General features: G+C 39.6%; 1 protein-coding gene across 1 annotated transcript; it reads right to left on the reverse strand.

Annotated features, from left to right (window-relative positions):
- Nucleotides 1-666: 666 nt before the first annotated feature.
- tacc3 (transforming, acidic coiled-coil containing protein 3) lies at nucleotides 667-9314 on the reverse strand. The gene is made up of 17 exons (XM_079694445.1): nucleotides 9160-9314; nucleotides 7259-7424; nucleotides 5046-5176; nucleotides 4936-4961; nucleotides 3654-4851; nucleotides 3494-3545; nucleotides 3228-3399; nucleotides 2983-3041; nucleotides 2755-2885; nucleotides 2516-2588; nucleotides 2269-2397; nucleotides 1778-1845; nucleotides 1649-1692; nucleotides 1406-1566; nucleotides 1190-1296; nucleotides 990-1110; nucleotides 667-894 (listed from the first exon to the last, which is right to left on the reverse strand). Exons 2-17 carry the CDS (start codon nucleotides 7421-7423, stop codon nucleotides 829-831), a joined length of 2703 nt encoding a protein of 900 aa, XP_079550571.1. The 5' UTR covers nucleotide 7424; nucleotides 9160-9314; the 3' UTR covers nucleotides 667-828.
- Between the last annotated feature and the right edge of the window lie 3739 nt (nucleotides 9315-13053).

Here is a 13053-nt window from a genome sequence, read left to right on the forward strand (position 1 = left end):
TGAATAAGATCAGTGGCTGCACAGTCGGGCACAGACAGGTCAGCTTTCCTCCTGTGAGCAGTGTCTGCTGTGGGTGACACAGAGGGCAGCCAGCAGAGGGACAGATGCTGTGAAGAACAAGGGAATAGACACAGGAGCAGCCTCACACAGTCCTCTTCAGATGAGTGATGGCCCCTGCAAGACTACACCGAGTGACCAGCATCTTTTTCCATTTAAGAGAGTCGCCCCCTCTCCACCTGCCCCCTGGTCCGCACTACCACCTCATTCAACTCCAATCTAGCTAGGATTTCCTTTCACCATTTAGGAAGTGCATTGTCCTGCCTCTGGGAGTGATGTGACAGGACCCTGCGACTGCTCAGGAAAGAAGGGGGGCATTGTATCAGGTGAGCGCCTGTAGTTGTGAGCACTACAGGACGGGATGAGCTTTGGCTCCAGACAGGTGAGGAGTGAGTGCACTGAATCACTCTGTGGGTCTAAAGGAAAGGGTCTGCACAGAACACTTTTGGTTTTAGGGTTCAACAGCCATGTTACTTCCATATCCGTGAATAAAGATTCAAATCCATGAACCTACAACCTATCATGAAGGCAAGGCTGCCCCCTAGTGGTTTGAAATCAGGCAGAAATTCAAAACTATAAAATTCACACAAAAAAGACAGACAATTGTAATCATTTTCATCAACTCTTTATTAAAGATTAAATTATCTTTATTAACTTCTCTTTTTACAGTATTTTAATAACATTGATAAAGACAAACAAAGCACCACATAAAGGGAATGAAAAAGGACAGGAAAGAAAAGCATTAAAAATGTACACGATTTACAAATGAGCTCAACCCCTCTGGACTTTGCTGATGAGCTCATCACAAAGTGTGGTGAGATCTTCTGCCTCTTTTTCCTACAAAAAATAAAAAGGGAAAAATTATAGAATATTTGATATTTAATAGATTTATAAACAAATAACCGCCATGTAATGTTGTCCTCTTCTCTCACCTTCTGGACCAGGCTCTTCTCCAGCGACTGCACCTTCAGCTGCTCCCTCCTCAGCTGGGCTTGGAGGGCAGATGTCTCAGACTTGTTCTTGTACCGAACCTCATTAATCTCCCCGTTTGCTCTGAAGGACAACAGATGTCAGTTAAACGCTGCAAGTCTTGCATTTGAGACTTTCAACAGAGTGCAGTGAGGTTTCTTACTGGCCGATCTTCTCCTCAGCGTGGGCTTTAAGGGTCTTGTAGCGCTGCTCCTCCTTTCTGATCCTTTCCAGATAGTCCTGAGCACAGGCTTTCAGAGTCTCTTCATTCTGCAGGAAGGCCAAAGGAAACATGTTACCAATCCTAATGCCACTGCTATTTCCTTAAACTACGTCATGCAATTTGTGGATTATATCCGGGCAAGTGTTGTTTTCTAACCTTTTTGAAGCCCTCAACAACATCCTTGTACTTGTCCAGTCTCTTGAACAGGTCGGAGCACGATCTCTCCATGGTGTTCAGGTCACTGGAGACCTGCTCCTTTTCGATAAGAGCCGCAGTGAGCTTCGTCTGGGCCACCTCCCTCTCTTTCTCTTGATCAGCTGAAAACAAGAGTTAAAAGCTCTTATCATGACACCGAAAAGTCCCAAGACTGAGGCACGTACATAACATATATTAACTTACCCAGCATTTTAGCAATCATGAGCTCAAACTCTGCAATTATTTTCCTGAAAAAAATAATTAAAAGTTGTCAAATTTCCTTTAAAAATTTAATGTTTTTTTTTATGTTAAACAAACTCAAAACAAGCCTACCTCATTTCTTGACCATCGTCAAGTGTCCTTTTATATTTTGCACTCCATTGATCCTCTGTGTCCTTTGCCTATTTGAAAGCAAGACAATTATTGTTATTTATTAATAGTAAGGGATTACGTATAAAATGTTTCAAATCAAGAGGCGACTTTTAATGTACATTTATAGAAACCTGCATGTTTGAGTAACAAAATGTCAAGTTTATACAAAACCACCATTTATTTTTTAAAAACATTGATGAAAAACCCTGTAAATCGACCAATCACTGACAATTGCCTGTTACACATTTCTCTATTTAGCTTGTGTTGAATCAGATTGCTCTAAACAACTCTGGGGATTGTTTGGATTACCACAGAAACCATAATATAGTCACGTGATTGTGGTCTTTACAAATGGTTTTGTATTCACAAAGACACAAACAAAATGGACTTCAAACAGAAACCCTCTTCCTGACTGTTATTTGTCAAATGAACAAACACTGAGCAGGACATACTTGTGCCTGGACTCTGGCGATGGCGGCGTCCATGTCCTGCTGACTGTACCTCAGCACTTCAATAATGGCCTCCTCTGTGTTCTCTGGCTGAGGGAAAGGAGGGACGAGGTCTGCAAGGATTGGGGAAGCCTAGACGACAGTTCCAGTGTGAATAAATCAGGTTAGGTGAAGCATTGAATGTCTGTTCCACACTTATTTTAAGAAACATTGCCATGCAGTCAGTGGTGGAATTGTTACAGTGACTCACTGGATCAAACAGTTGGAAATCATCCCTTTGTGCTCCGCTTGCATACTTTTCTGGCATCTGAGAAGTTTCAAGCCTGAGTTTAAAAAAAACAAAACAACCTTACTTGTCAAGTGGTCAACGTGGTTACATTTCAGACACATCTCATTTTGTTGAAGAAGATGTCGAAAGCGGAACAAATTCAGATCTAACGTTCAGTGACAGCAGTAATCAGAGTGAGTGGAAACAGAAGTACGTCATACCGTGAAACAAAGGCAGCGGGGCGAGGCACGGGGGCCTGAGCCCCGGGGGCTGCACACTTCTTGGGGCTCTCTCTCATCAGGGGGTCGAATTTAAGGTACAAGGATTGTTTCCTCAATGCAGATTCCTTGAACTGTTGACAAAAGAAACATTGAAGTTAATTTATGTCATGCACTGACAATCAACAAAAGGTAGTCATTCAGGACAGGATACGCAGAGTGAGTACTTACACTGTGGGACCCAAACTGTTCCAGGTAATCCATTTGTCCATCTAAGTCATTGGCCATGACTAAAGATATAGATGATAATTACCGTCAAATAAGGATTACATTTATGTACATCATGCTTCACAAATGGTGACATTAACTGTGTTTTTCTGTTATCACAAACTGCATACTAAAGGTCAAGTGAGGGTAAAAGAAACATTTGGGATCTTTGTGGAACCTGGACCAAATAGAGTCTAATGTTTCCTTACACATCGTTCCAGGAACAAACTCATTGAATTCTGGCTGGGCGGTCTGCGTCTTCTGCTCAGGTTGACACAGATCAAAGCGGCCAGGAAGACTCTCAGTGGGTTGCTGAACTTCCTGTTGAACTTCGAGTAGAAATCCGAAGTCATGATCCGGAGCCGCCTTGTCTTTAGCATCCTGTCATTTCATAAAAATAAAAATGTATGTCTTTGAAAAAAACATTCAAACAAGGGAATGTAAAATGGATAAAGATTGTATCAAACTGCATTACATCTCTTTCTGTTTCAGGGAGGATTTCTTCAGCCGGGACACTCTCTCCAGCGCTACAGAGAGAAAAGCATACAAAATTAGTGAAATAAAGTTCTACTAGCAAGTGAACTTTCTGCTTCAAATAAATGATAAATACACTCTGATAAAGAAGGAAAACATACCATTCTGATGACAATGCTTCCTTCTCCGCTGGCATGTCCACTTTCTCTGGAATCAAATGTTCCATGATCACAGGGTCAGGTAGCACAGGTTCAGCGTACTTGCTACACTGTGGAGAGTTGGTCATCATGCTTGCTTTTGTGCCAAAGGGATTGAAGTTTGGGTCATCAAAGTTGGCCATGTCAAATGAGTAAGACCCTTTGGAGAGTGGAACATCAGCCTCACCACTGGCATCAGGCTTCACTGGAGCTTCTTTCGGTGGTTTCACGTCACATTCTGGCTTTTCCTCTTTAGGTTTGACACCAGATCGCTTTTTGCCCAATTTCTTGGTTGGCGGTTTACGTTTGACCTCACTGCCATCGTCAAAATTGAACTCAAGTTTGACTGCTCTTTCCTGGGTATGGGCATCAGCTGGCTGGGACGTGGATTCGGCAGCTGGAGTTTCGGCAGCTGGAGTTTCGGCAGCTGGAGTTGTGATTGGGGCCGCTGCTGGTGTCATCTCAGGTTGAACATCTTTAGCTTCAGTGGATTCATTTCCCTTCATCTCAGGTTGAACATATTTAGCTTCAGTGGATTCATTTCCCTTCATCTCAGGTTGAACATCTTGAACATCTTGAACTTCTTTGGATTCATTTCCCTTCATCTCTTCAACTGGTGGGTTTGCTTCTGCCACCTTGCTTCCAATGAAAGGGGAATTTGGAATTTTAGAGCCACCCGTTTGGAAAGGATTGACCTCATCAAGGTTGTCAAAATCCAAAGAATAAGAACCCTTCGTTGGCAGTGGAGCATCTTCCACAAAACTGCCTGAACAATAGTCTTGAGTGACATTTAGAGACGGTTGCTTTTCATCAGGTGTGGCAGTGCAGGAATCTTGTTCTTCCATGGCAGGGCCCTTCAACACTGTGACCACGCTGCTCTCTGCGGAGCTGATGTTTGAGGAGGTGTCAACCAGGGAGCGATCCATAGATGGGGCGAAGGGAAGCGTATCATCTAGAGCAGATTCTATTTTGGTGGGCTGCTCTGCGATATTCTCTGCTTCTGGAGACTCTGTGGGAGGGTTATCAACAGCAGACCTCACGGGGGAGAGGACCATCTTAACAGAACCCTGAAATGGATTGAAAGCATCGAGGTTTTCCAAGTCCAGCTGATAGCCTCCTTTGCTTTGTATGGGCATGTTATCGTCAGGATAGGATGATACTTCTGTGGAAAATTCAAGAGGATTATCACTTTTGCAGCCTTTAGAAACATTCAGGGAAAATAACTTTATGATGTGTGATGATTTACCTTGTTTGGGTTCATCATGTAAAGAACTATAAAGACAGAACAGACTTGGTTACTTAAATGCAACACACGTTTATCTGGAAGAGTATCGCAGTATCAGAAATGTTACTTACTTAATTGGACCCAAAGTTAAGGACTCGATTGCTTTGGTACACTCATCCACACTTGACATCTTAAGAGACTTGGATGGAGAAGATACGATTCTTTTAGTCGCAGGGTCTCTTCTTGGAGTCTGAAAACAAACCTACACACAAGTAATTTGATTAGGATCGTAGAAAAAAAAAAAAATCATATTCAGAAAAGATGAACAGTGGTCAGAAGCTATCATCCCAGTCCTAGACCCCCTACAGTGCACTAGTTATCGCCCCATAAGTCTTTTATGCATTGATTACAAAATACTAACTTTATAAAACACCCCCTAACTTCTATTCCAGCCCTTATGCAGTGCTTGTCCAAATATGGGGCAATTTCGGGATACAAAATGAAATCAGAGGCAATGATGATAACAGGGCGTTGGCCCACACAATTAAACAAGGATTTTTCTTACCGCTGGTCCATGCAGGGGTTTAGATATCTAGGGATTATCCTTACTCACCACCCAATGCATTTATTTGAAGCTAACTAGAATACATTAATAAAGCAACTAAAGAATGACATGATACGTTGGGAAATTCTCCCCCTCTTGCTATTCGGAAGGGTAGAGACTGTAAGAATGAAGCTACTTCCTCGCCTACTCTTCCTATTTCAATCCCTCCCCATGGGAATTAAAGCCTCTATTTTCAAAATGCTAAATAGACTTATCTCTAAGTTTATTTGGCAGAATAAGAGACCCAGAGTAAGACTTGCAACTCTTTTTCTCCCTTTATTTTGTTTTGATCTAATGCTGCACAACTGAACTGATCCAATGCTGCTGTGAAAAAAAGAAGCTATATCCATGTTGGATAGAATATCCAATTTAAATAAAAAAAATAACCTTAAGGGACAACTTGAATGCTTTTTTTCTTCTTTTTTCTCTTAATGCATTGCATAAAGATTGGATCGGGAAAAATCGGTATCGGCAAATTTTCAAAATCAAATGATCGGAATCGGTTCGGGAGCAAAAAAAGGTGATCGGGACATCCCTAGATGGAACAGATGTCAAATCCTTCTTCCAACTTCAAGAACAATATGGGCTCCCGTCAAATGATTTGCATCTACTTCCAGATAAGACACTATATTACAAGCCACAAGGAAAGAGAAGCACTCCAAAAAAATCCAAACATTATAGAAGAATATTTTATTAGTATTGCAGAAAAATGCTTTCCAAATAAGAAACATGTCTCTCACTTATATGAGAGGCTTATGGCAGACGACTCCCAAAATACCTGGAATGTTAGAGATAAATGGGAATTAGAACTAAACATTATAATCGAGGATGCTGTCTGGGAAGGATGCTGTCTGGGAAGGCAGCCATAAAGGAATGAATAGTCAGTTATGGAAAAAGTTTGATTGGAAGCTGAAAATCTCATTTTTTAACACTCCTTTTTAAATGTCCAAATATGTACAAGGACCATCGGTCGCATTATGTTTGAGGAAATGCGGAAAAATAGGGGATCATACACATATTTTGGGATTGCCCAGTAATTGAAGGATTTTGGAAATATGTTAAAGAGGAGATTAAAAACATCCTGGAAATGACTGTTCCTCTGGAGCCTATGTTGTCCTTGCTCGGAGCTATACCTACAGACACTTACGATTCAGACCAGAGGTACATATTACAGATACTGTTGTTAACTATTACCCAAAGATGGAACGGAGTTCAAATATATCTGGATGTATCACTGGATTGGATTTGCTTTATTTAATTCCTTACTATACTTTATCATGTAACCATCTGTCATTTGAATGAAAACGACCTATCTCAGGATACGTCTTGTTTTGTTAAAATGAAAATAAAACGTTCAAAAAAAAGAAAAGATGAACAGGAAAGTAATAAATGGCCATTTTCACATATTTTTATCTAACAATGTTAGTAGACTTAAAACAGTCCTTTAGCTTTGACCACCAACAAACACAAGTGCTTTTCATTTGATCACAGTCTGTTTAAAGTTGTGTAGAGCTATGCTGTAAATACATTGGGGCATTCAATTGTTATATGACAAGGTAACTAATAAAACAAATTCAAACAAATAGTTAACAAGCAGGCATCAAACCCCCACCTATCACTTCAGGTTAAGATCTAATTGTGTACATAATTTCTCCCCTGGCATCATACGAACAGTATGTTAAAAGAATCAAGATAAAATGGGGACAGGACATTTAGGATAACAGCGAGCTGGTTCTGTACCTTAGCCGCCTTTGGTACCGTCTTGCTGGGCAGGTTCTCTGTCTGTCGCAGGATGGAGGGCCTCCCAGTGGGCTGATCCAGAGCAAATATGTCATTAATTGAGCTGTTCTGCTTTCCTCCAGGGCAGACCCCACGATTCTCATCATTCACAGCAACAGCACTCATCCTGTAATAGCAGAGGGACAAATTGTAAGTTATGGGGCCAGGAGTTATCTGATGAAACTCTGAGGGCGGCGTCATCATGAAAGCTGCAACCCCTTGATAAGACATTTTTGGTTGTAGAGTTCACTGATGCATGTTAAAAGGATCTGCACCAAGAAAGATTATATAAAGTTATTATTTGTATTATACACTAAATATCACTAAAAAGTGAAAACTTTTGAAAACAAATGATAACATGAAAAATGTGTGCATCACAGCACTGCAATTAAATAGTATGTCCACCAGAGAGCAGTAACAAGTTAATTTAACTATAAAAAGTGCAGTTCAGCATATCCACATGACCTAATTTCAAAATGAATGTAACTTATAAATCGGCTTCAGGAAAAAAATATGGAATTGTTCCGGTTCTAAAAAAGGGCAAGAGAATTAATGCTGGTTATAATAAGACGAGGGGAATGACTTTGACTCACTGAAACATTTTAAGTTAATTTGGTTAGTAGTTTTCAACTGACTTTGGACATTGATCATTTCAATAACTATGTGTTGCTTTGTCAGCTTTAAACAATCTTCAAAATGTTGCTATAAAGACACATTTTACAAGTTATTATTAGTGAATTACGTCTTTGTCTTTTTCTGGACCTGCTGCAAACATTAACATCCATCCATCCGGGACTTCCAGCAGCCGTTACCCAGAGTTAGTATTCAACACTGCATCTCTGAGAGATAAAATATTTGTTTGCCATAAGTTCTCAGTGAAAGTGGTACTGCTGGACAGAGTACTACTTGGACTACTGCCACAAGTACAATCAAGTACTTTTATCATGTACTTTTTGAGTACTACCCTGTCAAACTCCCCTCTAGAGTACAATAATATATGTTAGGGTATTACTCAAAAAGTACAAGATAAAAGTACTAGATTGTACTTGTGGTCGTACTCCAAGTAGTACTCTGTCCAGCAGTACCACTCTCTGAGAACTTATGTCAAAAAATAATTTTATCTCATCAAAGATGGCAGAAAACATGATATTTGATTGTACTTTTGTTAGTAGTCTAACAAGTAGGCTACTGAGTCCAACAGTATCACTTGTATTAAGAATGTATGGCTAAAAATCATTTTATCTCATCAAATATAGCAGAAGTGGCATGATTTTGTTCTCAGGAGGGGAATTTGAGAGTATTACCCAGAAAAAAAACAGTAAAAGTACTTCATTTTATTGTTGGTAGCAGTCAAACTAGGACTGAGTCAAACAGTGTTAGTTTTTTTTAACAATTTATGGTAACAATAATTTGTATCGCATGAAGCAGAAAAAACACGCATTGTTTTACTCTTGCTTTAGTGCCGCTTCTCAGCGATTGCCGTAAAGGCGCTATAAATCGCGCACTCAAAAATGAACTGCTCATTTAACCAAGCAAATTTGAGAGACGGCTGAGTTGACCGCAGTTTATTTGCACCCCTGTCTATAATGTCCAACAACAGTAGAAATATAATAAAGTAACTACTGCTGGTTTCATTAACGGCAACTGACAAACATTTAGCTAAACAACTGCCATAATTAGATGAAATACACCGTACACGAAGATATCTAACGTAAGCGTTGACAGTAAAAATAGCAACAAAAGTTATACTTCAGGTCTAATGATAAAACTTAACAACAGTTCATGTAAAGCGGAGGAAAACGTAGGACCACACAACAGAGCAGGTAGTAAGATACTATTATCACAATATATTCAGCACGTACCTTAAAAACAGTTCCAGTTGTCCGAAATCACAACGTCTTTCGTCAACGCATGAGAATGACTGGTGTCGTTTTGAAAACCCCTCGTCTTCAATGGGCGAGAACCGTTTGGATTTTAAAGCTAAATGTACCAATACAATTGCCAGAATCAGTAAAAGGAAACGCACTTCCTGGTTATGTAGCCAATCGCGCTGAAGAGCGGATATGATGTAGACGAAGGCTGCGCCCAATGGGAGAACCGCAGTGATAGACGGATAGAAATCATGGCAAGAGAATTGTTATGGCAACTAAAAACTCAAACAAAACGGACTAATGGAGAACATTTAAAAGTTATCGACATTCTCTTCAAAGCTTGCTTCTTATTGCTAGCTGCTCTTCGAAATGCACTAATGGTTGATGTATTTAGCTACAGTGAATATAACCCAAACAGTACACAAAGGCACGTATTCACATTGACAAAGCAATACACCTGTAAGAGGGCTATGCTGCTCACATCCCTGTTGAATATATAAACATCCCTGCATGACTGACTGATGCTTTGTGCGCCATAAAAAAGCACTGAAAGCAAAGTGTCAAGAGAGGGAGGATTTATCTTATTTCCTTTATAAAAAAGGCAATATACTGATCCTGTTGAAGGTTAAAGTCTCCAAAATGTCCCAAACTAATTTGAATCTAATAGACAAAACAATAAATGTTAAACTGTCAATTTGAGGTTTATTTAATACATTTTTATTTCATTTTTGCCTGCATGTTTTACTTGAAATAGCATACCCATGGTGATATAATTGTTGTTGTTGTGCTCCTTGTAAGTCATTATATTTGTGGGGACAGTGCGACCAGCAAAAGAGACAGCTCATTTAAATTATTACCCCTTATTCTGATGTTTGTATCCTTCGAAAAAGCAAAAATAAAGCCATGATATTACACTCTGCTACAACAGATGGCGGTATTTGAGTATGCTTGAGTGTGGCCCTCCAAGAAGAAGAAGAAGAAGAAGAAGAAGAAGAAGAAGAATAGTATGTCAACCTGGGGCCCCGTCTCAGGTCGGTTAAATGAAATCCTTGCATGGAGGGACGCAAGGAAACCACGAGAAGCAGGGAAATGAGTTTTAAGAGCAATGGGACGTCCGTTCCTCCGGAGCGTCACGTGAAGCGACGTCCGTTTGTGATGACGCCGCACAGCTGTTCGTCTGACAGCAGCTCTGTCCCCGTTATTTTCACAAACACCCCTGGCACACATTTACTGACACAAACATTTGTATCATCTGCTGTAGACCCCAACAAATAAAATCAAATAAGAACTCATTCTCAAAAAAGATAAACGCCATTCTTAAAATGTATAAACGAACAATAGTTTGATTAATATTGATTAGAGTGCACAATAGAAATAAAATAATTGAGAGAAGAAAAATATATATATATTATCTATCAAAACCCAGTTAGATTAACATTAATTAGATTGCACACTTTGTTTGTTTGTGTGGATATGTAGCACATTCACATTTTAATCGCACTTAATGACTGACTGAATGGAAATGACAGTAAATGAAAATATAAAACGAAAAAACTAATCATGAAAATGTTTCCAATAAATTAATAAAATGATTTTTGACCACTTTGTTGTTCAGATATATCACATATTTGTAACTAAATGATACAGGAATTGAAACAAAACACAGTTTAAACTGAGGAGTGACTCTCGTGAGTTTCATTTATTTTCTTCACTCCGCTGGGGTACTGCTCTCATGTCAAGAACAAGAAGCATGAGATCAGTGCATTCACTGCATCGTCCAATCAGTGAGCGATACACAGTAAGGGGGCGGGTCGAGTATCGGAGGATTTCATCGGAGGATGGACTGGTGGTTCCTCGATTATCGCTCCTCCATTATCGCTATGGCGCAGACAAATCAACTTCCGGTGAGACCGAGGACCGAGGAGCGAGGAAATGAAAATAGTCGACCTGAGACATGGTTATGGCTAGAAAGGATCCGTCTAGTGTAAATATGACGTCACGTTCTCGTTGTAACTCTCGTTGTAATCGGAGCGGCTCGGAAACACATCTACAGAAGTAACATGATGCAACATACACATTAATGCAGCAGCATTACTTTTACTGCAACAACGTTGACTTGCCTGTGAATAAAAAATAAACCATAGTGTTGGTGATCTACAGTGTTGTCATTCTTCTTTGAACACCAGCAAGAGCGCCAACACCCTATTTCAACAATCACACTCCCTGTAATTGACATAATTAATAGATAGTTTATTTTCTCATCATCATTTGCTGTGGCCCACTGATGTTAACTATCGTAACTGAAAAGCTGCGTGCCAAACGTAAACATTCAGCCACGTGACATTCAGCCAAACTCTCGCGAGAGTTTTACACAAGACGGATCCTTTCTAGCCATAACCGACACAGGGCCTATCAACCGCTTCTGAACTGCTATAAGACAAGATAGAAATGATGGCCAGGGAGGGGGATGTGCAATCTTTATCAGAGAAGTCATGTCTTATAGTAAGCTAACTTTTAAGAACAGTCATGATTTAGAAATAGTGGGTGTAGAAGTTTGGATTAATAAAAGGAAAATTAGTGTCCTGAATTTTTATAATCCATGTAATAAACTCAGAATAGAGGAATTAGACAGTCTTTGCCAAGGAAATGAAATAATATGGTGTGGTGATTTTAATGCACATAATACAATGTGGGGAGGGAGATCAACAGATTACAACGGACAGGTGGTGGAGGATTTAATGGAGGCAAAGGAATTAGTTTGTTTAGATAATGGGCAAGGTACAAGGATCAATTTTAGAGATGGAACAGAGTCTGCGATCGACCTAACTCTTGTAACAAGTGAATTAGCTTCTGGTAGCAGTTGGGAAGTATTGACAAATAAGAGTATTGGGAGTGATCATCTTCCGATTATAATCAAGTTTGATATAAATCATGTGGTTGAGCTAGACGGTATCATGAGATGGACTTTTTCTAAAGCAAATTGGGAGATGCTTGCTAAATTGTGCGATAATGAATTGGATCAGATTGATATGGCAGAAGGTATTGATGAAATAAATGAGCAATTTACTTCAAATATAATTAAAAGCGCTAATCAAACTATTGGGAATAAAACTGGGAAACTTGGTAAATGTGTTAAGATGGTACCGTGGTGGAACAAAGACTGTAATGATGCAATCCGAAACAAAATCAGGCTGTTTGGAAAGCTAAGAAAGACACATTCATTACATAATTTATTAGAATATAAAAAAGCACAGGCTCAGGTAAGGAACATTGTTAAAAGAGCAAAAAGTGAGTGTTGGATAGGATTCTGTTCAAGTATTGGGAGAACTACACCATTAGATAAAGTATGGGGAATGATTAAGAAGATGAGGGGAATAAGACATCAGAGTAACCTGCCAGTATTAGAGATTGGAGGGGAAGTTGCCACTGGTGCTTTGGAGAAGGCAGAAATTCTAGCTGAAAATTTTGTCAAAGTTCATTCTTCGGAAAATTTGACAGAAGAAGGTAAGATCAGGAGGCAGGAAGTGTTAGATGAGCATCCTAATGTATATGAAGAAAGACATTCGTCGCAGAGTGTTGTAAATATACCTTTCTCTATTCAAGAGTTGAGAAGAGCATTTAGTAAGTGTAAAATGACTGCTCCTGGGAAAGATAATGTATGTTATATAATGTTGACCAAATTAAGTGATTTTGCCTTAGGAAAGCTGCTGGAGATGTACAATAAGATCTGGAAGAAAGGGAAGCTGCCAATAATATGGAAAGAGTCAGTCATTATTCCTATTAGGAAACCTGGGAAAGATCCAACCAGTCCAGGCAGTTATAGACCTATAGCTCTGACATCACACTTGTGTAAAGTTATGGAAAGAATGATAACAGAAAGGCCAA

This window comes from Notothenia rossii (genome assembly GCF_949606895.1).
Source record: "Notothenia rossii genome assembly, chromosome: 7".
NCBI lineage: Eukaryota > Metazoa > Chordata > Actinopteri > Perciformes > Nototheniidae > Notothenia > Notothenia rossii.